The sequence below is a fragment of the Pongo abelii genome, assembly GCF_028885655.2.
Source record: "Pongo abelii isolate AG06213 chromosome 18 unlocalized genomic scaffold, NHGRI_mPonAbe1-v2.0_pri chr18_hap1_hsa16_random_utig4-1076, whole genome shotgun sequence".
In the NCBI taxonomy this organism is placed as follows: Eukaryota; Metazoa; Chordata; class Mammalia; order Primates; family Hominidae; genus Pongo; species Pongo abelii.
The window spans coordinates 25,969-51,296 of record NW_026946740.1 but is presented as its reverse complement, the minus strand read 5'-3'; the positions used below and the strand labels follow the sequence as shown (position 1 = coordinate 51,296).

Here is a 25,328-nt window from a genome sequence, read left to right as displayed (position 1 = left end):
GCTGAGGCAGGAGAATCACTTGAACCTGGAAGCAGAAGTTGCAATGAGTGGAGATTGCGCCACTGCACTCCAGCCTGGGTGAGAAAAAGCAAAACTCTAAAAAGAAGAAAGGAAGGAAGAAAGAAAGAAAGAAAGAGAGAGAGAGAGAGAAAGAAAGAGAGAGACAGAGAGGGAGGGAGGGAAAGAAAGAGACAGAAAGAGAAAAAGAAAGAAAGAGAGAGAGAAAGAAAGAAAGAAGAGGAAGAAGGAGAAGAAGGAAGAAGGAAGAAAAGAGGGAGAGAGAGAGGGAGGGAGGGAGGGAGGGAGGGAGGGAGGGAGAAAGGGAGGAAGGAAGGGACGAAGGAAACTCAGGAGGAAGGTGGAGTGTACAGAGGTACTGAGGCCCTCAGGTCCTAGCTGGCCCTGGGCAACAAGAGTGAAACTCGAAGCAAAGGAAAGGAAGGAAGGAAGAAAGAAAGGAAAGAAGGAAGGAAGGAAACTAAGGAGGAAGGTGGTGTGTACAGAGGTACAGAGGCCCTCAGGTCCTAGTCGGCACTGCCACCTACGTCGGTTCCAATGGGCTGAGCTTTGCAAAAGCTCATTGTGTAACCCAGGAAGCCCAAATTTATTTCTGAGCAGGTGTCTTTTCAAAGTGATTTTCCTTTTAGGAAGTGAGAGGAGAATGAAGGGGAGGTTTATCCTACTTCTGATGTTAAAAAAGTCAAAACAAAATAAAATGGTGTTCACTGCAACTATTGGCCAAAGCACTATCATCACCAGGACTGGTACCTCAAACACACCTCCTGACAGCCCCTTCCATTCTAATCAACGTGTGCCCAACTGTGGTCACCTAGGGGCTGTTTACCTTTACTTAAAGAGAAATTCTGGTAGTAAGCCATAAAAATTACCATATTCACCATCTTTCTGCTTCAAAGAAGGTTTAGATTAGCAATGGCTGGGTCAATCACTGTCAGTATGTTCTTGGGAACTAAAAGCCAAAAAGAAATATTTTAAATATGTGGTATAATTTTAAAATGTGGACTCTTTATGTATTTTTAAATGCAATGTAGATAAGATTTTAAAATCACTTTCCAAATCAGTGCAAGAGTCACTCACTCTCCCTGTTAGATACACATACATACACACAACCCAATGGTATCCATGTGATCATCAAATGCTCCAGAGAGGTGGTTTTGGGCCCATCTTGCAATATTTAAAAAATGGAGAATAAAAACAAGATATGATATATCCATCCAGTAGAATATACCTCAGTAATAAAAAGGAATGAAGGGTCGGCATGGTGGCTTACACCTGTAATCCCAGTACTTTGGGAGGTTGAGGAGGACAGATTACTTGAGGTCAGGAGTTTGGAGTTTGAGACCAGCCTGGCCAACATATTTGAAACCCCATCTGTAGTAAAAATACAAAGTTAGCTGGGCTTGGTGGCACAAGGCTGTAATCCCAGCTACTTGGGAGGCTGAGGCAGGGAGAATTAGTTGAACCCGGGAGGCAGAGGTTGCAGTGAGCGAAGATCGCACCACTGCATTCCAGCCTGGGTGACAGCGTGAGATTTCAACTCCAAAAAAATAAAAAGTGAAGTACTGATATGATACATGCTACAACATGGATGAACCTCTGAAACATTACATTCAGTTAAAGAAGTCAGCCATGCACACACACACAAAACCATCCATTGCATAATTCCATTTGTATGAAATATTCAAAATAGGCAAATCTAGAGAGAAAGTAGATGTGTGGTTATCTGGGACCGGGGGGTTGGGAATGGGGCAGTGATGGCAAATGGGCACAAGGGAGCTTGGGGGATTGTGAAAATGTTTTAAAACTGGAGGGTAGTGATGGTTGCACAACTCTAAATGTACTAAACATCATTGAATTTTATTCACTTGTAATAGACTTTTAAGAAAAATAAACAATACCTCAATAGAGTGGTTAACTCTGGGCCAGGCACGGTGGCTCATGCCTGTAATCCTAGCACTTTGGGAGGCTGAGGCAGGTGGATCACTTGAGTCAGGAGTTCAAGACCAGCCTGGCCAACATGGTGAAACCCCATCTCTACTAAAAAATACAAAAATCAGCCAGACGTGCTCACTTGAACCCAGGAAGTGGAGGTTGCAGTGAGCTGAGAGTGTGCCACTGCACTCCAGCCTGGGTGACAGAGCAAGACTCCATCTCAAAAAAAAAAAAAAATGTATATATATATATAGCGGTTAACTCTGAAGATGAGCTTCCCTGGACTTAGTAAAGCAAAATGACTGACCAACTCAAAATCCACCACCAAACTCTCCCAGCACCTGCTCTTCTGCTTTCTACCCCAAGCTCTTTGCCTCTGTGTTTCCATCGTAAATCTGGAAAGAATTCGAAGACTCTGTGCTAAAGTGATTTGCTAAATATCATAAGAAATGACTACAGAAAGATGCAGAGAGGATGGCAGCGTGACCGACTCTTTTGAAGGTGGTTTAAGACTCTGCTGAACCGATGCTAAGAATAAGCCCTGGATGTCAGAATCCCCAGGCATAGCAGCTGGCACATGACAGCACCCGCTGAAACAGAAGGCAGAGCAAGAATTCTGCAGGCCAAGCACACTGCCGCAGGCTGGGAGAAGGGAGTGGAAACCGAATATTCCTGCTGCACAAAATTGCTTCTTTTTCTTTGTTCCTCAGCTCAGCTGAGATCTTGGAGAAGTAGCAACAGGAAATGGAAAGAAAGCGAAAACAAACTGCAAATTCAATTGACTGCTTTTTTAAAAAAGAACGAGTGAGACATCTTCAGCAGCAAGAAAACCTTGTTTCCTTTCTTGGAGGGCTTAACTAAATTCTTCTGGGGATGTCCCAGGATCAACAACCACAGGACATTCCTAGATTGTGAGTTTTCCATGTACAGGAGGCCCTGGTGCCTTCGTGCCCATCAGCAGCAAGGGAGACTTCCCAGGGAGGCCCCGTGAAGTTGCTGGAGGTGGCTGATGATTTCCAGGGCCTCAAGGGATTGTCCCTTGGCTGTCCTCAGGGCACACCACTGATCCTGGGACCATGGCAGCTTTGGAGACCTGAGCTGAGCTGCTGCAAAATGCTTTCTGCTTTAATTACCTCTCATTCATTTCTGGGCCCCGAGAAGGATGCAGTAGCCTGGGAAGTGTCAGCTCTCCCTGCCAGGAGTGGTACTTCTTTCTCATGTCTGCCTCTTGGCTTGTTCTCAAACTGTGGCTTCAGGAGGGCCTTGGCTCTTGGCAAATGCCAGAGGCTTTACAGTTTGAGGAGGAATCAGAATTTTGAAGAGGAGCTCAGAGACGAAGGGCATTCTAGGATGCACTTTGCAGAATAACCAGGCAGTGAAAGGGTTAAATTGGCTGTGTATGACACAGGCCACGGCAGGGAATGTGCCCCTCTACTATGTGAAATTGGCTCTGATATCCAGAGAATCTTTTAGGACCTTTAAAATCACCTTTGTCAACACAGTTGTCAGATTTTTGCATCTCCTTGTTTCAAATTGGTTCAGAATGAGGTCGGGGACTGGGGTGTGATTGATCACCGTCCTGCTCCACTTCAGATATGTTGGTGAAAACACTAGGGACCACTCTTCATGGAGCTCCTACTGTGTGCAGGACCCTGTTCTCAGCAGTTGAAACCAGGGAAATCTTCCTCCTTATCAACACCTTTCCTCTCCCACTCAGCAACCTCAGCGTCTCAGCCCCCAGTGTGCAGCTAGTGTGCACACCCCAGTGTTCACCCTACAGGATGGTTCTCTTTGGAAGACTTAAACCACCACCCCAAAGCTAAATTAGGCCCCCTCCACTGCTATAGTCTTCTTCCCTTTTCTAAAATAGCATTTGTCACAATAGGGCATGATGATGTGTCTGGCTATTTGGTTAATGCTTGCCTTTCTCCCTCAACTGTTCATCCCATGAAAACAGGACCGTGTCTTTTTTATTTTGAGACAGAATTTCACCCTTGTCACCCAAGCTGAGTGCAGTGGCGAGATCTCAGCTCACTGCCAACTCCGTCTACCAGGTTCAAATGATCATCCTTGTCACAGCCTCCCAAGTAGCTGGGATTACAGCAATGCGCCACCATGCCCAGATAATTTTGTATTTTCAGTAGAGGTGGGGTTTCACCATGTTGGTCAGGCTGGTCTTGAACTCCTGACCGCGTGATCCACCCACCTCGGCTTCCTAAAGTGACAGGATAATAGGCTTGAGCCACTGTGCCCGGCCAGTTCTTGTTCTTTTACTTATTTATTTTTGGCTGATTACTCTTTACAAGCATTTATACACACACACACGCGCACACACACACACACACACTCACACACATATGGGAATTTATTAAGTATTAACTTACATGATCATAAGATTGTGATTGTGTTATTAAGTATTGACTTCCACAATCATATAGCCTATTAGTTCTGTCCCTCTAGACAACCCTGGCTAATATACACACAAAAGGACGTACCGAAAAGGGGGGAGCCGCTCTGCCTCAGAGGAGCAGATGTCCCTTTCCTGGGTCTTCTTGCCATAGGTCGCAGAGTAGATGTTGAGGAACTCGGATTCATGGCAGTGCAGTTTCAGCTCCTGGTCTTCACACACGGTTTTTTTTTTAATTCATCTGAAGCAGAAACAAAAATTGAAGGCACCATCAGCTTCCCCCAGAAGGAATTGATGAGCTCTGTCCAAGTCCACTGCTCATTTCCCTGGGGCTGCACCCTGAGAAGGGGGCAGTGGGGATGGCCCTGTGAGCTCATGCTCTCTCTGACTCCAGAAAACAAAGCCCTCTGCAGGAAGCCGGTGGGAAGTAACCTGTTGACAAGTACAAAGACCCTGGGAATTATACTAAGGGGCAAATGGACGAGACATGCTGGCATTAAGGAGGCAGACGCATGGAGTTAGGTCCCAGGAAGGGCCTGGATAGAAAGGAAGTTTCTCTCGCTCACCACTTAAGGTCACACATTCCTTCACTGAAGGGAGTCTTTTCTCAAATGTTGGCTTGGGATCCACATAGGTAAAGACAGACCAGAAATTACTTGAAAGAAGCATTAAGCTTCTTTCTCTCTCTGGAGAGAGCCCAGTTAAACCTCGCCTCCAGCCCCTCAACTGGCATCCCCTTGTGTGTATGAATTATTTATATGTTAGTTTAGCTTAGTTTTGTTTTTTTGTTTATTTTTTGTTTTTTTTGAGATGGAGTTTCACTCTTGTTTCCCAGGCTGGAGTGCAATGGCCCGATCTCGGCTCACCGCAACCTCCGCCTCCCATGTTCAAGCAATTCTCCTGCCTCAGCCTCCCAAGTAGCTGGGATTACAGGCATGTGCCAAAACACCCGGTTAATTTTTTTGCATTTTTAGTAGAGACGGGGTTTCACCATGTCAGCCAGGATGGTCTCGATCTCCTGACCTCGTGATCCACCCGCCTCAGCCTCCGAAAGTGCTGAGATTACAGGCGTGAGCCACCGTGCCCGGCATTAGTTTGGTTTTTTAGACACAGGGTTTCACTCTGTTACCCAGGCTAGAGTGCAGTGGTGCAATCATAGCTCACTGCATCCTTGAACTCTTGGGCTCATACCTAGTCTCAAGGGATCCTCTCACCTCAGCTGCTCAAGTACCTGGGAATATATGAATGCACACCATGCCCAGCTTACATTTATTTGTTTAAAAGACAAGAAAGAGGCCAGGCACAGTGGCTCACACCCGTAATCCCAGCATTTTGGGAGGGAGGCTGAGGCAGGAGGATTGCTTGAGCCCGGAAGTTGGAGACCAGTCTGGGAAATATAGCAAGGCCTCGTCTCTAATTAAAAAAAGAAAAAAGCAAGAAAGACGATATGATACCAAATCAAATCATTTCCTTTACTAGGAAAAGGGCAAAAACAAGGCACGGTGTCAGTTAAGAATCCCTCTTTAGAGAAGCATGAAACGTCTGCCCCAAATCTGGTAAATCCAGGAACAACTGACTGTCAAGCTGATGGTGCATTCTAGGTTAGGATGATTTGGACCAGGTTGTACTTTGTTCCCAAAGAATTCAAGGAAAAGTTTGTTTGTTTGTTTAATCTGCTTATCATGGTAAAATCTTTCTTTGCAATGTCATACAGGGTTGGCATTTTGTGTGCACTGTTGAAGAAAACATAATTGTTTTTTTTTAAAGAATGTACTCCAAAACCATTTAATTAGTAAAAATGTTTAATAATGATTTGATTTTTTTTTTTTTTTTTGAGATGGAGTCTCACTCTGTAGCCCAGGCTGGAGTGCAGTGGCACGATCTCGGCTCACTGCAAGCTCCACCTCCCGTGTTCATGCCATTCTCCTGCCTCAGCCTCTGGAGTAGTTGGGACTACAGGCGCCCACCAACTCACCTGGCTAATTTTTTGTATTTTTAGTAGAGACAGGGTTTCACCGTGTTAGCCAGGATGGTCTCGATCTCCTGACCTCGTGATCCACCAGCCTTGGCCTCCCAACGTGCTGGGATTACAGGCATGAGCCATCGCACCTGGTCCTTTGAGTACATTTTCTAAGAAGCTGGTCATGAGTTCAGTTGTGTGCCTCAAAGAGATACTTGTGGTTTCCATTAAGGAACCCACCTTCCCTTTCTACAGGAGTATTTATGGGAGATATGGGCCTGGAGGTTGGAAACTATCCTGTTTGTACTTTGCTATACTGAAGTAAGGATTAAACCTACAAATAAATTCATATTGAAGTGTACAAAGGGGTCTCTACAATAGATAGGAATTCTATTTAGTTTTGTTGGGTAACAAATCCTTTCAGAAGCAAATAATAGCTCACCTGCAAAACTGGTGATCTGTATAAGTTGGGATTTTTCATGGATCAGTTTTGCTTGGATTGAACTATATAATCACAAATATATTTATACCCAGAGAGAGAGAAAGAGCGTCTGTTGAAACTGTATCATCTTAACGTGTCTATAAAAGGCAATACCTGGAAGGTGGTGGGTGCCACACAGGTTAAGCTGTCTTCCCTCTGGGAGGCAGGCTTCTGGGAACTACACACTTGGTAATCTTGCCCATAAAATGCCGATTAAACACTTATCGTAGAATGCCGAGGGCACTGTAGATTCAAATAGTCCCCATCACAGGCAGAGGTGGTGTGGTTTTGCAGGAGTTTGGTTAGGTAACCTGGAAAATATTCAGTCGGGTTACAAGAGGCCCAGGCACCCACCACTCCTCCTTGGGTTTGGGGACAGGAGGATGTTGGTTCTCCTGGGGAAGGGCTGTTGAGTTAACAACATGTGGGATGGGGCCTCCCTAGCAGCTCTGGTGCAGAGGTCACCAAACCAGGCCCAGAGGTGGGGCACAGGAGCCAATGTCAGCTTTCATGTTGATATGGAAGCGGGGCAGGGGAGTGCTGGGTGGAGAAGGGTGGGGTCCCTGGCGAGGGCTCTGCCCTCGGGCTTGTGCCCTTGGACCTTAGTGAGAACAGGCACTCCTGTTTTCATGTCCAAATGTTGCATTCTCCAAGACTACTCTAGCCTGCTAGGACCCCCATCCTGTGCCCATAAAAAACTCAGACCCTAGTGGGCACAGACACAAGTGGCTGGACGTCGAGAGGAGCAGAGAAGCAGAAGAGCACACCGACAGACATCAGCAGATGTTGGCAGGCTTTTGAGAGCAGGGTGATGTGGAATTCAGTCAGGGGCGGTCGGAGGAGAGTCTGGCTGCTGGGCAGCCTGACTCTAGGGGAAGACCACCTTCCCACTCCACCCCCCTTCTGGCTCCCCATCCATCTGAGAGCCACCTCCTCCACTCAATACAATCTTGCGTTCATTCTCCAAGTCCACTTGCGATCTGATTTTTCAAGTACACTAGGGCAAGAACCCGGGATACAGAAAGCCCTCTGTCTTTGTGATAAGGCAGAGGGCCTCATTGAGCTAATTAACACGAGCCACCTGCAGATGGCAAAACTGAAGAAGACCACTGTAACACCTGCCCACTGGGGCTTCGGGAGTTGTAAACACCCAATTCCACACGCTGCTGTGGGGTCGGAGCCCAGAAACGCTCCCAACGACCTGCTTGTCTGCACGCTCCCTCTAGGGGTTTGAGCAGCAGGGTACTGAGAAGCGAGCCATGCCCCTGTCACATGCCCTGCATGGGGGATAACGGAACTCCTCCTGTTTCAATGTCTGGGTCAGAAACCTCGGTCTGGGATGGCCCAGTGAATGGTTTGGAGGCCTCTTTCCCCTTCAGGAAGCACTAAGGTGTTGGCCAGGAGCCAAGAAGTCCTGAAGCACCTTTATGAGCCAGGAAAAAAAAATCGGGGTGAGAGTCCCCTGGATGGGTGGATGCCCATCCTGAGGGAGGCTTTCATTTGCTCATCTCCCACTAGTGAGGCCATGCCTTATTGGGATGAGACGATGCAGTTTCATTTCAAGAAATCACTCTTGGCTCTGTCTTGGTGCTAGAGAGGAAAGACAGGCAGGGTGCCCTGTGCAGAGAGGTGATGGTGGGGCTCTGCTGTGGTTTGAATGGCGTCCCTTCAAATTCACATTTATCAGTGTGGGGAAAAGAAAGAGAAATCAGATTGTTACTGCATCTGTGTAGAAAGTAGACATAAGAGACTCCATTTTGTCCTGTACTAAGAAAAATTCTTCTGCCTTGAGATGCTGTTAATCTGTAACCCTACCCCCAACCCTGTGCTCCCTGAGACATGTGCTGTGTCAACTCAGGGTTAAATGGATAAAGGGCTGTGCAGGGTGTGCTTTGTTAAACGAATGCTTGAAGGCAGCATGCTTGTTAAGAGTCATCACCACTCCCTAATCTCAAGTACTCAGAGAGGCAAAACACTGCGGAAGGCCACAGGGACCTCTGCCTCGGAAAGCCAGGTATTGTCCAAGGTTTCTCCCCATGGGATAGCCTGAGATATGGCCTCGTGGGCAGGTAAAGACCTGACCATCCCCCAGCCTGACAACCGTAAAGGGTCTGTGCTGAGGAGGATTAGTGAAAGAGGAAAGCCTCTTTGCAGTTGAGATAAGAGGAAGGCATCTGTCTCCTGCTTGTCCCTGGGCAATGGAATGTCTCGGTGTCAAGCCCGATTGTATATTCCATCTACTGAGATGAGGGAAAACCACCTTAGGGCTGGAGGTGGGACATGCTGGCAGCAATACTGCTCTTTAATGGATTAAGATGTTTATGTGTATGCACATCAAAAGCACAGCACCTAATTCTTTACCTTGTTTAAGATGTAGAGACCTTTGTTCACGTGTTTTCTTACTGACCTTCTTCCTGCTATTACCCTATTGTCCTGCCAAATCCACCTCTCTGGGAAATGCCTGATAATGATCAATAAATACTAAGGGAACTCAGAGGCCGGTGCCAGCAGGGGTCCTCCATATGCTGAACGCCCATCCCCTGGGCCCTATTTTCTTTCTCCATACTTTGTCTCTGTGTCTCTTTCTTTTCCAAGTCTCCCCTTCCACCTGACTAGAAACGCCCACAGGTGTGGAGGGGCAACCCATCCCTTCAATCAGGAACCTCAGAATGTGACATTTGGAAATAGGGTGGTTGCAGATGTAACGAATTAACTTGGCGATATACAGGAGTAAGGTGGGCCCTTCACACCATGTGACTGGTGTCCTTATAAGAAGAAAAGAAGAGACACAGAGGGAAGACAGCCGTGTGCAGCTGGAATGATGCATCTGAAGCCAAGGAATGCTGAGCGTTGCCGGCCACCACCCAAAACTGGAAAAGGCCAGGAAGGATTCTGCCCTAGAACCTTCAAAGGCAGCACAGCCCTGCCAACACTTGCATTCAGTCTCTGGCCTCCAGAACTGTGAGAGGATGAATTTCTGTTGTTTTCAGCCACCCAAGCTTAGGAAAGGGGTTGCAGCAGACTGGGAATAAGACAGGCAGCCCGTCAGCCTCTGTGGAATTCCCAGGCAGCTTGCAGGAGCCACAGTGGGCCCTGGGCTCTGAGAAGTTCTGAGGCCCAGCAGACACAGGGGCCTAAACTATTACTCGGCAAGGAGGAAGGAAGGTTCATCCAGAACGTAGATCCCCTTCCTCCTTCTCACACCTCACAAAGTCACAGTGAGGTGGCTGGGAGGAGAGCCAGGGACTTTTCACTGAGGTGTGTGGGAGACAGCTTGGCAGCCCTTGGCCTCTGAAGGGAGGAGGTGGCACGAAGGAGGGCAGCTTCGGAACTTCCCAGTTCCTGCTTGATGACCTGTGTGTAAAGTATTCCTGTTTAGGTTTCAAAATCCTCTCAGAAACATAATTCTCAGAAAATTCAGGCACCCAATCCAGCTCCCTGGCCTTCCCTGAAATCTGAAGTCAAAGGGGCTGAGCCAGCCTGTCCTGGGTGTCAGGCCTCTGAGCCCAAGCTAAGCCACCATATCCCCTGTGACCTGCACATACACATCCAGATGGCCGGTTCCTGCCTTAAGTGATGACATTCCACCACAAAAGAAGTGAAAGTGGCCTGTTCCTGCCTTAACTGATGACATTGTCTTGTGAAATTCCTTCTCCTTGTTCATCCTGGCTCGAAACCTCCCCCACTGAGTAACTGTGACCCCCACTCTGCCCACCAGAGAACAACCCCCCTTTGACTGTAATTTACCTTTACCTACAAAATCCTATAAAACGGCCCCACCCCATCTCCCTTCACTGACTCTCTTTCAGACTCAGCCCGCCTGCACCCAGGTGAAATAAACAACCATGTTGCTCACACAAAACCTGTTTGGTGGTCTCTTCACATGAACGTGTATGAAATTTGGTGCTGTGACTTGGATCGGGGGACCTCCCTTGGGAGATCAATCCCATGTCCTCCTGTTCTTTGCTGCATGAAAAGATCCACCTACAACCTCAGGTCCTCAGACCCACCAGCCCAAGGAACATCTCACCAGTTTTAAATCGGGCAAGTGGCCTCTTCTTACTCCCTTCTGCAACCTCTCTGTCTGTCAACCACTTTCTCCTTTCCAGTCTTCAATCTCTCCCTTCTCTTAATTTCAGTTCCTTTCATTTTCTGGTAGAGACAAAGGAGACACGTTTTATCCATGGACCCAAAACTTTGGTGCTGGTCATGGACAGGGAAGGCAGCCTTCCCTTGGTGTTTAATCATTGCAGGGACACCTCTCTCTCTGATTATTCACCCACGTTTCAAAGGTGTCAGACCACCCAGGGACGCCTGCCTTGGTCCTTCACCCTTAGTGACAAGTCCCGCTTTTCTGCGGGAGGGACAAGTACCCCAACCCCTTCTCTCCGTGTCTCTACCCCTTCTCTGCTTTTCTGTGGGAGGGGCAAGTACCCCAACCACTTCTCTCCATGTCTCTACCCCTTCTCTGCTTTTCTGGGGGAGGGGCAAGTATCCCTCAACCCCTTCTCCTTCACCCTTAGCGGCAAGTCCCACTTTTCTGGGAGAGGGGCAAGTACCCCAACCCCATCTCTCCATGTCTCTACCCCTTCTCCACCTTTCTAGGGGGCAAGAAACCCCCAACCCCTTCTCCTTCACCGTTAGTGGCAAGTCCCACATTTCTGGGGAAGGGACTAGCACCCCAACCTCATATCTCTGCACCCCAATCCCTTATTTCCACACCACGACCCCTTTTCTCTGTGCCCCTATCCCTTATTTCCACACCCTGACCTCTTATATCTCTGTGCCCCCATCCCTTATTTCCATGCCCGGACCTTGTATCTCTGCATCCCAACCCCTTTCCCACTTTTCTGGAGGGTAAGAACCCCTGAACCCCTTCCCTCTCTGTCTCTTTTCTCTGGGCTTGCTTCCTTCACTATGGGCAACCTTCCACCCTCCATTCCTCCTTCTTCTCCCTTAGCCTATATTTTTAAGAACTTAAAACCTCTTCAATTCTCACCTGACCTAAAATCTCAGCGTCTTATTTTCTTCTGCAATGCTGCTTGACCCCAATACAAACTCAACAGTAGTTCCAAATAGCCAGAAAATGGCACTTTCAATTTTTCCATCCTGGAAGATCTAAACAATTCTTGTCATAAAATAAGCAAACGGTATGCGGTGCCTGACTTCCAGGCATTCTTTTACACATTGGTCCCTTCCTAGTCTCTGTGCCCAAAGCAACTCATCCCAAATCTTCCTCCTTTCCCTCCCGCCTGTCCCCTCCGTCCCAAATCCAAGCATCACTGAGCCTTTCCAATCTTCCTTTTCTACAGACCATTCTGACCTCTCCCTTCCTCCCCAGGCTGCTCCTCGCCAGGCCCAGCTAGGTCCCAATTCTTCCTCAGCCTCTGCTCCTCCACCCTGTAATCCTTTTATCACCTCCCCTCCTCACACCCGGTCCGGCTTACAGTTTCATTCCATGACTAGCCCTCCCCAACCTGCCCAGTAATTTACTCTTAAAAAGGTGCCTGGAGCTAAACATATAGTCAATGTTAATTCTTTTTCTTTATCCCAAATCAGATAGCATTTAGCCTCTTTTTCATCAAATATAAAAATCCAGCCCAGTTCATGGCTTGTTTGGCAGCAACCCTGAGACACTTTGCAGGCCTAGACCCTAAAAAGTCAAAAGGCTGTCTTATTCTCAGTATACATTTTATTTCCCAATCTGCTCCCTACATTAAATAAAACTCCAAAAATTAAACTCTGGCCCTCAAACCCCACCACAGGGTTTAATTAACCTCACCTTCAAGGGGTACAATAATAGAAAAAGGTTGTAATTCCTTGCCTCCACCGTGAGACAAACCCCAGCCACATCTCCAGCACACAAGAACTTCCAAACGCCTGAACCAGAGCAGCCAGGCGTTCCTCCAGAACCTCCTCCCCCAGGAGCTTGCTACAAGTGCCAGAAATCTGGCCACCAGGCCAGGGAATGCCTGCAGCCTAGGATTCCTCCTAAGCCACGTCCCATCTGTGCGTGACCCCACTGGAAATCGGACTGTTCAACTCACCTGGCAGCCACTCCCAGAGCCCCTGGAACTCTGGCCCAAACCTCTCTGACTGACTCCTTCTCAGCTTAGCAGCTGAAGCCTGATGTTGCCTGATTACCTCAGAAGCCCCGTAGACCATCATGGACGCCGAGCTTTAGGTAACTCTCACAGTGGAGGGTAAGTCCGTCCCCTTCTTAATCAATACGGAGGCTACCCACTCCACATTACCTTCTTTTCAAGGGCCTGTTTCCCTTGCCTCCATAACTGTTGTAGGTATTGACAGCCAGGCTTCTAAACCTCTTAAAACTCCCCAGCTCTGATGCCAACTTAGGCAATACTCTTTTAAGCACTCCTTTTTAGTTATCCCCACCTGCCCAGTTCCCTTATTAGGCCAAGACACTTTAACGAAATTATCTGCTTCCCTGACTATTCCTGGGCTACAGCCACACCTCATTGCCACCTTTTCTGCCAGTTCAAAGCCTCCTTCACATCCTCCTCTTGTATCTCCCCACCTTAACCCACAAGTATAGGATACCTCTACACCCTCCTTGGCGACCAACATGCACCCCTTACCATCTCATTAAAACCTAATCACCCTTACCCCACTCAACCCCAATATCCCACCAAACAGCATGCTTTAAAAAGATTAAAGCCTGTTATCACTCGCCTGCTACAGCATGGCCTTTTAAAGCCTATAAACTCTCCTTACAGTTCCCCCATTTTACCTGTCCTAAAACCAGACAAGCCTTACAAGTTAGTTCAGGATCTGCGCCTTATCAATCAAGTTGTTTTGCCTATCCACCCCGTGGTGGCAAACACATATACTCTCCTATCCTCAGTACCTCCCTCCACAATCCATTCTTCTGTTCTAGATCACAAACATGCTTTCTTTACTATTCCTTTGCACCCATCATCCCAGCCTCTCTTCACTTTCACTTGGACTGACCCTGACACCCATCAGGCTCAGCAAATTACCTGGGCTGTACTGCCACAAGCCTTCACAGACAGCTCCCATTACTTCAGTCAAGCCCAAATTTCATCCTCATCTGTTTCCTATCTCAGCATAATTCTCATAAAAACACACGTGCTCTCCCTGCTGATCATGTCTGATTAATCTCCCAAACCTCAATCCCTTACAGAACAACAACTCCTTTCCTTCCTAGGCATGGTTAGTGCGGTCAGAATTCTTACACAAGAGCCAGGACTGCACCCTGTAGCCTTTCTGTCCAAAGAACTTGACCTTACTGTTTTAGCCTAGCCATCATGTCTCCGTGCAGCGGCTGCTGCCGCCCTAATACTTTTAGAGGCCCTCAAAATCACAAACTATGCTCAACTCACTCTCTGCATTTCTCATAACTTCCAAAATCTATTTTCTTCCTCACACCTGATGCATATACTTTCTGCTCCCCGGGTCCTTCAGCTGTATTCACTCTTTGTTAAGTCCCACAGTCACCATTGTTCCTGGCCCGGACTTCAGTCCGGCCTCCCACATTATTCCTGGTGCCACACCTGACTCCCATGACTGTATCTCTCTGATCCACCTGACATTCACCCCATTTCCCCATATTTCCTTCTTTCCTGTTCCTCACCCTGATCACGTTTGATTTATTCATGGCACATCCACTAGGCCTAATCGCCACACACCAGCAAAGGCAGGCTATGCTATAGTACAAGCCACTAGCCCCCCTCTTAGAACCTCTCATTTCCTTTCCATCGTGGAAATCTATCCTCAAGGAAATAACTTCTCAGTGTTCCATCTGCTATTCTACTTCTCTCCAGGGATTATTCAGGCCTTTCCTTACACATCAAGCTCGAGGATTTGCCCCCACCCAGGACGGGCAAATTAGCTTTACTCAACACGCCCCGAGTCAGATAACTAAAATACCGCTTAGTATAGGCAGACACTTTCACTGGATAGGTACAGGCCTTTCCTACAGGATCTGAGAAGGCCTTCACAGTCATTTCTTCCCTTCTGTCAGACATAATTCCTCAGTTTAGCCTTTCCAGCTCTATACAGTCTGAAAACAGACCAGCCTTTATTAGTCAAATCAGCCAAGCAGTTTTTCAGGCTCTTAGTATTCAGTGAAACCTTTATATCCTTTACAGTCCTCCAGCTTCAGGAAAAGTAGAATGGACTGAAGGTCTGTTAAAAACACACCTCACCAAGCTCAGCCACTAACTTATAAAGGACTGGACAATACTTTTACCACTTTCCCTTCTCAGAAGTCAGACCTGTCCTCAGAATGCTACAAAATACAGCCCATTGGAGCTCCTGTATAGACGCTCCTTTTTATTAGGCCCCAGTCTCATTCCAGACACCAGGCCAACATAGACTGTGCCCCCAAAAAAACTTGTCATCCTTACTATCTTCTATCTAGTCATACTCCTATTCACTGTTCCCAACTACTCATACATGCCCTGCTCTTGTTTACACTGTCGGTTTACACTGTTTCTCCAAGCCATCACAGCTGATATCTCCTGGTGCTATTCCCAAGCTGCCACTCTATACTCTTGAAGTAAATAAATAATCTTTGCTGACAGGACTATGCTGAATTTCCTTAGGCACTCTAATTAGATGTCCTAGGTCCTCCCAATTCTTAGACCTTTAATACCTGTTTTTCTCCTCTCTGTTTAGTATTTTAGTTCATACAAAACTGTATCCAGGCCATCACCAATAATTCTAAATGACAAATGTTCCTCCTAACAACCCCACAATATCACCCCTTACCGCAAAATCTTCCTTCAGCTTAATCTCTCCCACTCTAGGTTCCCACGCCGCCCCAATCCCGCTCGAAGCAGCGCTGAGAAACGTCGTCCATTATCTCTCAATACCATCCCCCAAAATTTTCGCTGTCCCAACACTTTACCACTATTTCATTTTATTTTTCTTATTAATATAAGAAGACAGGAATGTCAGGCCTCTGAGCCCAAGCTAAGCCATCATATCCCCTGTGACGTGCACGTACACATCCAGATGGCCGGTTCCTGCCTTAACTGATGACATTCCACCACAAAAGAAGTGAAAATGGCCTGTTCCTGCCTTAACTGATGACATTGTCTTGTGAAATTCCTTCTCCTGGCTCGTCCTGGCTCAAAACCTACCCCACTGAGTACCTTGTGACCCCCACTCTGCCCGCCAAAGAACAACCCCCCTTTGTAATTTACCTTTACCTACCCAAATCCTATAAAACGGCCCCACCCCATCTCCCTTCGCTGACTCTCTTTTCAGACTCAGCCCGCCTGCACTCAGGTGAAATAAACAGCCATGTTGCTCACACAAAGCCTGTTTGGTGGTCTCTTCACACGGACTCACATGAAACTGGGGTCCTTACGCCCACTAGCCCAGAGTGCTCACTAGAGGAAGGCTACAGAAACTTCCTGCCTCGCTCATCCAGACGTGAGCTGTCTTGCTGAAACTCCTTTTTTCACCCTTGAAAACCACTGGAAGAATGGCCAAGAACCCAGCTGTCCTGAGTAAGTTCACTTAGAGAAACAAAATCTAACATGAGTGGCAAAATGGACATTGGCACGAGGAGTGTGTGTCAGAATCCTGCCCCTTGGAACTATATCATCGCTTGTACAGTGTACCCCGCAGGCACCAAGAGACCAGGCCGAGACCCTTCAGTGGCCCTGGGCCTCTGGTCAGTGTCTTCTCGCCTGGCACACAGGCAGGCCCTCATAAAACAATGAGTACTGAAAGTTCCAGCCTTCTTGGTGGGTTCTCAGCACCCTGTCGTGAGCCACACCCTGCCCCAGGGAAATCAGGATCACCCTGATGCTACCCCTAGGCCAGTGTCCCTGCTGAAGTGCCCCAGGCTGGCACCCCTATACTTAGATCTCTTCAGCCTCCTCATGAAAACTTTCTTGTCCATCACCCCAGCATTCCCCAGACTGTGCTAAATGAGCAGCTGACCACACGTCAAATCAATTTCCAGAGTTTGCCTTTGGTTTAATATTCACGGCTCGTCCAAAAGATCTTGTCACTATAGCTAGACGGAAAAAATAACAAGGCTCCGGAGAAGCAGAGCCACCAGATGGAAGATACCTGGGTCCCAGGTTCATGAGGAGAGGAGCTGCCTGCTCCACAGACTGTCACATGAGTGGGAATGAAGCTTTTGCTGCGTTGAGACCATTACCTTTCTTCACTCTGTCACATAGTCTATCCCTGCTAAACAGAACTTGACCTCCACCAGACCGTTTACATCAAGACCTGTATGTGCAGTGCAGTGGCCTGAGCCTCCAATCCATGCCCCACCTATCCAACCGGCCTTGCCATATTCTTACTCTGAGAGTGGTATTCTGGGGACAGAAGCTCAGCGCATACAATTGACTAATGCCAGATCCTTCAGGCGCTTTGCACTTTGAAGTCTATCCGTCCTAGCGCATTCCAAGTACAAAGAAGACGCTTCAGCAGTACAACCTGCCTTACACTCAGTTCAATTCCTTCTTCAAAAACCTAGGCCCGGCCAGGTGTGGCGGCTCACATCTGTAATCCCAGCACTTTGGGAGGCCGAGGCGGATGGATCACCTGAGCTCAGGAGTTCGAGGCCAGCCTGGCCAACATGGTGAAATGCCATCTCTACTAAAAATGCAAAAAATTAGCCGGGTGTGGTGGCACGCCTCTGTAATTCCAGCTACGTTGGAGGCCGAGGTCGGGGAACTGCTTGAACCCTGGAGGTGGAGGCTGCAGTGAGCTGAGATTGTGCCACTGCACTCCAGCCGGGGAAACAGAGCAAAACCCCATCTCAAAAACAACAACAACAACAAAAACAAAGAAACCTAGGCCCACATCCACACAATGGAATGTTATTTAGCACTAAAATGAAATGAGCTATCAAACCACAAAAAGACATGGAGAAACCATAAATGCATATTCCTAAGTGAACGAAGCGCATCCTAAAAGGCTGCGCACTGTATGATTCCAACTACATGACATTCTGGATAAAGCAAAACTATGGAGACAGCGAAAATATCCACGGTTGCCAGAGGTCAGGAGAAAGGAGGAAAGAATTGGTGAAAGACAGAGGATTTTTAGGGCAGTGAAACTACTCTGTGTGATACTACAATGATGGATCCATGTCATTGTCCATATGTCCAAACCCATGCAATGTAGAACACCAAGAGTGAGCCCTCATGTAAACTTTGGGCTCTGGGTGACAGTGATGTGTCAGTGTAGGTTTATTGATTATAACAAATATCCCACTGAGGTTTGATATTGCTAGTGGGGGAAGCTGCGTGTGTGTGTGTGTGGCAGATGGGAGTAGAGGTTGATGAAAACTCTGCACTTTCTGCTCCATTTTTCTTTCTTTCTTTTCTTTTCTGTTTCTTTCCTTTTCCTTCCCTTCCTTCCTTCCTTCCTTCCTTCCTTCCTTCCCTCCCTCCCTCCTTTCTTTCTCTCTCTCTCTCTCCTTTCTTTTTTTCTTTCTTTGTCACCCAGGCTGGAATACAGTGGTAAGATCTCTGCCCACTGCAACCTCCACCTCCCATGTTCAAGCAATTCTCCTGCCTCAGCCCCCTAAGTAGCTAGGATTACAGGCATGCACCACCAGGCCCGGCTAATTTTTTGTATTTTTAGTAGAGACAGGGTTTCATCATGTTGGTCAGGCTGGTTTCAAACTCCTGACCTCGTGATCTGCCCACCTCGGCCTCTCAAAGTGCTGGGATTACAGGTGTGAGCCACAGTGCCTGGCCTCTGCTCCATTTTTTCTATGAACCTAGAACTTCGCTAACACATTAAGTCTATTTAAAAGGAAAAAAATAATCCGTATCCCCAGGATAGCATTACCTTTGGGAGGAGAGGAGCTAGCATTAGGGAGGGGAGAATGAGACGCTCAGGTGAGCTAGCCATGCCCTGTTCCTTGATCTGCATGGCGTGCATGTGCTTTACTTTGTGAAAGCTCACCCAGTTATCCACTTTGGATATATAAACAAAATTGTTTAAGAAAACTTCACCTGCAGTTATCTGACCTGCACTTTTAAACAATAAAGAAAGCCTAGGCACCATGGAGCCTTGGGTAACACACGGAGCAAGGGGGTGCAGAATGCCTTCCGTAGCCAGCCTCAGTCCCACGAGGATGGGCTGCTGGGTGGCAGCAGGACAGGCTCATGAGGACCAGCCATTGCCCAAATGCTCTGGTCCTCCAGGCTGCCTGCCCATGCCTCAAGCTGTTTGGTCTACAGTGCCAAAAGCTCAGAAAGAAGGAGAGTTAGACAACCCCATGGTTTCAGCAACACGGAGGCCGTGAAGAACCATTTTGAAACCATATGGAATCGGGGTTGGGGACAGAAGCTTGTTTGGAAAAGGTTGAAAAGTGAGGGGAGGGGCCAGGCACGGTGGCTCATGCTTGTAATCCCAGCATTTTGGGAGGCTGAGGCAGGTGGATCACTTGAGATCGAGAGTTCAAGACCAGCCTGACTCACATGGAAAAACCCCATCTCTGCTAAAAATACAAAATTAGCCAGGCGTGGTAGCAGGCGCTTGTAATCCCAGTTACTTGGGAAGCTGAGGCAGGTGTATCACTTGAATCTGGGAGGCAGAGGTTGCAGTGAGCCGAGATCGCACCATTGCACTCCAGCCTGGGCAACAAGAGCAAGACTCCATCTCAGAAAAAAAAAAAAAAGGGAGAAAGAAACATAATAAAATGGACATGGTTTATACTGGATCATTCTACCTGAGGAATGCAGGGAGGAGATATTCCCAAGCAGGGAGCCTCTTTTCTCCTACGACTGACTCTAGAACAGTGAGGAGCTGCTGGATTCTATCAACAGTTTGATAGTGCCCTATATAACCAACTCTCAACTCACTCACCCCCAGCTGTTTGGTCTGTGAATGACAATTTCGCGGTGAACAAACAACATCCTGTTTGGAGGGCTGCTACTCTGGCTAAAGACGGTAAAAATCAGTCAGCTCAGTGAGCTGAATTGCATGCTGTTTTCCTAGCTGCTGATTTTTACCAGAATGATGCCAATAACTGATTTTCAAAGAATCATGGTGTCTAAGTGTTCCTCAGGAGTGTGATATTGTGAAATAGATATTTCATCAGTTGAACAGTGGTAGAAGCCCCCTGTTTGGGTTTTTACTGACTCCTGGGCAGTGACCAGTGTCTTGGCTGTATACTCAGGCAAGAGGGTAATAGCCACCTGGCTTATTAACGGGATGTCCATATGGGGCACAGCCCTGTGGAGAGGTGAAAGATGCCTTGAAGTAGAACAGGTTCACACCCATCAGGAAAACTCCCTTCCAGGCTCAGGAGGTGGCTGGAGTCACCAAGTGGATTTTTTTTGTGTGCTCCTGTGAGGCGGTCCCCTGGGTCCATAAAATGAGTGAACAAGGTGGTTCTGCAGCAGTGCAGAGATGGGCTGAATCTAGCCATGCCCCTCGGGCTCAAAATGCCAATAAGAACTGTTCTGTCGCTGGGTGCGGTGGCTCAAGCCTGTAGTTCCAGCATTTTGGGTGGCCAAGGCGGATGGATCACCTGAGGTTGGGAGTTCAAGACCAGCCTGACCAACATGGAGAAACCCCATCTCTACTAAAAATACAAAATTTCCAGGGCGTGGTGGTGCATGACTATAATCCCAGCTGAGGCAGGAGAATTCCTTGTACCCAGGAGGCGGAGGTTGCCGTGAGCCGAGATGACGCCACTGGACTCCGACCTGGGCAGCAAGAGTGGAACAACATCTCAAAAAAAAAAAAGAACTGTTCTGTCTGCCAGCAAGAGAAACAGCGACTGCGCATGGCTGCGAGGCACATTCCCTGGTGGGAAAGCTCTTAACATAACTGGCAAGTGAGATGGATGCTGGCAGCCCTGGGGGGCTGCATCTAGATCTTGACAGGAATAGACACTGTCTCTGGACTGGGCTTTGTTTGTGTGGTAGAAGATGCAAACACTCAGAGTGCCCTTAAAAAAAAAGAAAAAAGGCCAGGCACGGTGGCTCATGCCTGTAATCCCAGCACTTTGGGAGGCTGAGGCGGACAGATCACCTGAGGTCAGGAGTTCAAGACCAGCCTGGTAAACATGGTGACACCCCATCACTACAAAAATACAGAAAAATTAGCCAATCCCAGCTACTTGGGAGAATGAGGCGGTAGAATCACCTGAACCCTGGAGGCGGAGTTTGCAGTGAGCCAAGATCGTGTCATTGCACTCCAGCCTGGGAGACAGAGGGAGACTCTGTCTCAAAAAAACAAAAAACAAAAAAAAAAAAAAAAGGAAAAGAACAGAAAGAAAAGGGGAAAAATAAAAAACAGAACAAGAGATACTGCATGAATCTTGATGGCCAACGTCATTGCTTCAGAAAAAGGAGCACTCTGTACAGCCCATAATGTCCAACAATGGGCAGAGAGGCATCCTCTTCAGAGTCATAATTTGGCACAGAAATGGAACAGGCAATTCAAATCCTGGTTGTCTAAAACGGCGGAGGTGAGAGCAGAAGGGCTGGTGATAGAGTCTGGATCTGTATCTCCATGCAATTGTGTGTTGTATTGTAATCCCCAGTGTTGGAGCTGGGGCGTGGTGGGAGGCAATTGGATCATGGGGGCAGGTTTCCAATGGATGGTTTAGCAGCATTCTCTTTGGTATTGTATTCACGATAGTGAGTGAGTTCTCATGACATCTGGTCGTTTAAAAGTGTGTGGGGCCAGGCGTGGTGGCTCAGGCCTGTAATCTCAGCACTTTGAAACGCTGAGGTGGGTGGATCAACTGAGGTCAGGAGTTCAAGACCAGCCTGGCCTACATGGCAAAACCCCGTCTCTAATAAAAATACAAAAAGTAGCCAGCATGGTTGTGGGCACCTGTAATCCCAGCTACTTGGGAGGCTGAGGCAGGAAAATCACTTGAGCTCAGGAGGCAGAGGTTGCAGTGAGCCAAGATCACACCATTGCACTCCAGCTTGGAAGACAAAGGAAGACTCTGTCTCAAAAAAAAAAAAAAAAGTGCACAGCGCGTCCACTGGTCATTCTCTCTGGCTCCTGCTCCTGCCATGTCAGAGAACTGCTCCTCCTTCATCTTCTGCCATGATTGGAAGCTTCCTGAGGCCTCACCAGAAGCAGAAGCTGCTATGCTTCCCGTACAGTCTGCAGAAGAGTGAGCCAATTCAACCTCTTTCCTTATAAATTACGCAATCCCATTGCTTCTCAGGCTTTTGGCTAAGATCCAGCATAAATTACCCAGTCTCAGAGATTTCTTTATAGCAATGCAACAATGAACTAATACAGCTGGCTTGCAGGCTTTGTGAGTGTGCACTCATACTTAGCATGAGTGGTCTAAAGGAGTGGCCTTCCAGATTTTTCTCCATTTTTTTGGTTGATCTGGGGAAGGGGGGGTGGGGAGGATGCTGACATGACCATGCAATATTTTTTGTTTTTTTCCCAAGATGGAGTCTTGCTTTGTCACCCAGGCTGCAGTGCAGTGGCACAATCTCAGCTCACTGCAACCTCTGCCTCCTGGGTTCAAGCCATTCTGTCTCAGCCTCCCGAGTAGCTGGGATTATAGGCGCATGCCACCAGGCCCAGCTAATGTTTGTATTTTTAGTAGAGATAGGGTTTCACCATGTTGGCCAGGTTGGTCTCAAACTCCAGATCTCATGATCCACCCGCCTCAGCCTCCCAAAGTGCTGGGATTACAGGTGTGAACCACCGCATCCAGCCCAATGAACTGTTCTTGAATGAATGACACAGTGAAGAAGACTACCAGAACTAGAGCACATCAAAGGTGAATAAGTGAGTAGTAGCTTCTGGTTAATCCTCATCAGCAACCAACATAACCCAGGGCTTATAGATTTCTCTATGTAATATGCTACACACACGTCTACGGAAAGAGAGAGAGACAGAAGCACATCCGTCAACCAATTTTCAAAAGTTACTCTAAATGTGCTGTGTTGATCTTGTATTAAAATCTTTAGATTACACTACTATTTTATTTCAAACAGGACTGGTAGAAACTTCTTCATGCCTTTCCAACCAAAGGCCTTCAATCCTACAAAAATGATCACCTTGTTCTTTGACCAAGTACCAACCTTAGAAAGTTATGCAGCGAACTCCATCTGACTTAGATTAGTTGAAAAGTAACTGGATCAATCCCCCTTTACCCCAAGCATCTAAACGGAACAATTTTCTTTTCTTCGGGATGCAGCATAATCCTCAAACTGCAGAGCCACTTGGCGATGAAGCCAGGATCGCAGTGCATTTGATAACTTAATGCAACTTTTTACTAGCACTTAAAACTCAGATATGAAATCTGTACTTGATCTTTTCTGCTTGGAATTGGCCAGATTAGTTGTTCTGCCCCGGCATACAACAAAATGCTCTCAGAAACACTCAGGGTCGCTAACCAATCAGAAGGACCAACAGAGCACGACACACGGACAGGAGGGAGAAGGGCACCGCCTTCCACCCCACCTGTTTAGACAGCCTTTCAACTCTGCCCACTTTGAGGATGTGTAGTATGATCCAAGTAAGCATGATACCTACCTTAACTTCAAGGTAGAAATTAAGGCTTGAGGGCACTTATTTGGTGCCTTATTCAGTTAATTGGAAGATTATATGGTAATTTCACTGCTCATAATAATTAAAGCTTTTTTTCACTTTAGGGATGATAATGACATTTGGAGAGTAGCACAATAAACCTCAGACATCTCTTTTGAAGATGATTGGATTTAGGAGCAGGACAGGTTTGCTGTACACTCGACAGGGCATGCTTTGTTCCCCAAAGCAGCAAAAAAGCCAGAGCCTGGAAATTTCTAAAACTTGAAGCAGATGTAAGCGGCAAAGCCAAAAAGCTGTGCCTAGAGAACAGGTCGGGTGACCGGCTGTATCTATTCCGGCCTCCCCATTGGCTCGGTGGAGGATTTCAGACAGGTCTCTCAGTTTCCCCTTCTTTGATTTCACCTTGGAATGAGGGGAAGTCACAGCATTTCTTCCTTTGTATTTCACAGAAACAGAGGAAGCTGGATTGGCAGTCAGCAAATGTAAAGAAATACGGGCGCCCACATGGTGATTATGCTGGCCTGGCCTCAAGCTTCATATTCATCCTTAATTGATTCCCTGGCACACTCGCCAGTGACCTGGCTCCGCTTCACCGAATGGCCCCAAGGGCCCTCACTGTCTTAATTCTCCTGTGGACCCTTCATTCACTCCCCCTCATCCTTCCTTTGCTGACGGTGGTTGCTTCGGACTGCCCCAATCTTTTATTTCTTTTCTTTTTTTTTGAGATGTAGTCTTGCTCCGTTGCCCAGGCTGGAGTGCTGTGGCTAGATCTCAGCTCACTGCAACCTCCACCTCCCCAGTTCAAGCGATTCTCCTGCCTTGGCCTCCCAAATAGCTGGTATTACAGGCATGTGCCACCACGCCTGGCTAAATTTTTTTGCCTTTTTAGTAGAGATGGAGTTTCAGCATTTTGGCCAGGCTTGTCCCTAACTCCCAACCTCAAATGATCCACTTGCCTTGGCCTCCCAAAGTGCTGGGATTACAGGCACGAGCTTCCGAGCCTGGCCTCAATCTTATGCTTACTGTTCTTAATCTGTTGCCTCATTTTATAGCCACAGCTCAGGTGACAGCTGAGGGATTACATTCGTCTGTCTCTGAGCCTCTAAGACTTCCATTTTCTTCACCACCCTCCAGGAATCCCTTTTTCTAGCTCTTGGTTGCTGGCTATCTCCTGGACGGTGAAGTTGAAAATCTGACCTCCAGTTCATTGGTGCATCTACAATCAATCCTCGTTACCTGCAGATTCTGTAGCTGCAAATTCACCTACTTGATAATGTTTCTTTATAGCCCCTAAATCAATCCCAGCGGGGCTTTCCTGGATGTGCGCCGCGTGCTGAAGAGGTTGAATGGCTGATATGCACCGTCTCAGCAGAGCTCCATCGAGGAACCTCTGCCTTTTGGTTTCCGCTCTTATACCATAAATAAATGCCCTTTCCTTGGTCGTTTTGCGGTTTTTTTGAGACAGAGTCTCACTCTGTCACCCAGCTGGAGTGCGGTGGCATGATTGCAACCTCTGCCTCTCAGGTTCAAGTGATTCTCCTGCCTCAGCCTCCCGTGTAGCTGGGACTACAGGCATGTGCCACCTCACACAGCTAATTTTTGTCCTTTAGTAGAGATGGGGTTTCGCCATATTGGCCAGGCTGGTCTCAAACCGCTGACCTCAGGTGATCCACCTGTCCTGGCCTCCCAAAGTGCTGGTACTACAGGTGTGAGCCACCATATCCAGCCAGGGTTCTCCTAAATGTAATGGAAAGAGGAGAATTGGAATGGCAGAGAGAGAGAGAGAACTAGGACCCGCATGAATGAATCAAGTTGAGCTGGAGAGAAACTGTATTCATGGGAAAGTTAAGGCTCTGAGTTTGGAGGCTAAGCAACGTGGGGGTGAGCAAAGCCATGGGAAGGAAAGCAGGGCTTCAAAAAACAGCTGCTCCTTCTTGATAGACGCAGGGAGGAAACAGGAAAGACAGGGGGCCGTGCGGTGTTACTTGTAGCACTTGAATAGCTTGGGTCTTAGAGTCCCA

At 47.6% G+C, this 25,328-nt stretch overlaps 1 protein-coding gene across 1 annotated transcript in view; it reads right to left on the bottom strand.

The window, feature by feature from the left end:
- Positions 1-25,328, bottom strand: part of LOC129053930 (olfactory receptor 7E24-like) — a 53,198-nt gene that overhangs the window by 17,052 nt on the left and 10,818 nt on the right. Inside the window, exon 2 of the mRNA XM_063723202.1 lies at positions 4,446-4,598. Coding sequence (XP_063579272.1) covers positions 4,446-4,545 — 100 coding nt within the window. The 5' untranslated portion in view covers positions 4,546-4,598. The remainder of the gene's footprint in view (positions 1-4,445; positions 4,599-25,328) is intronic.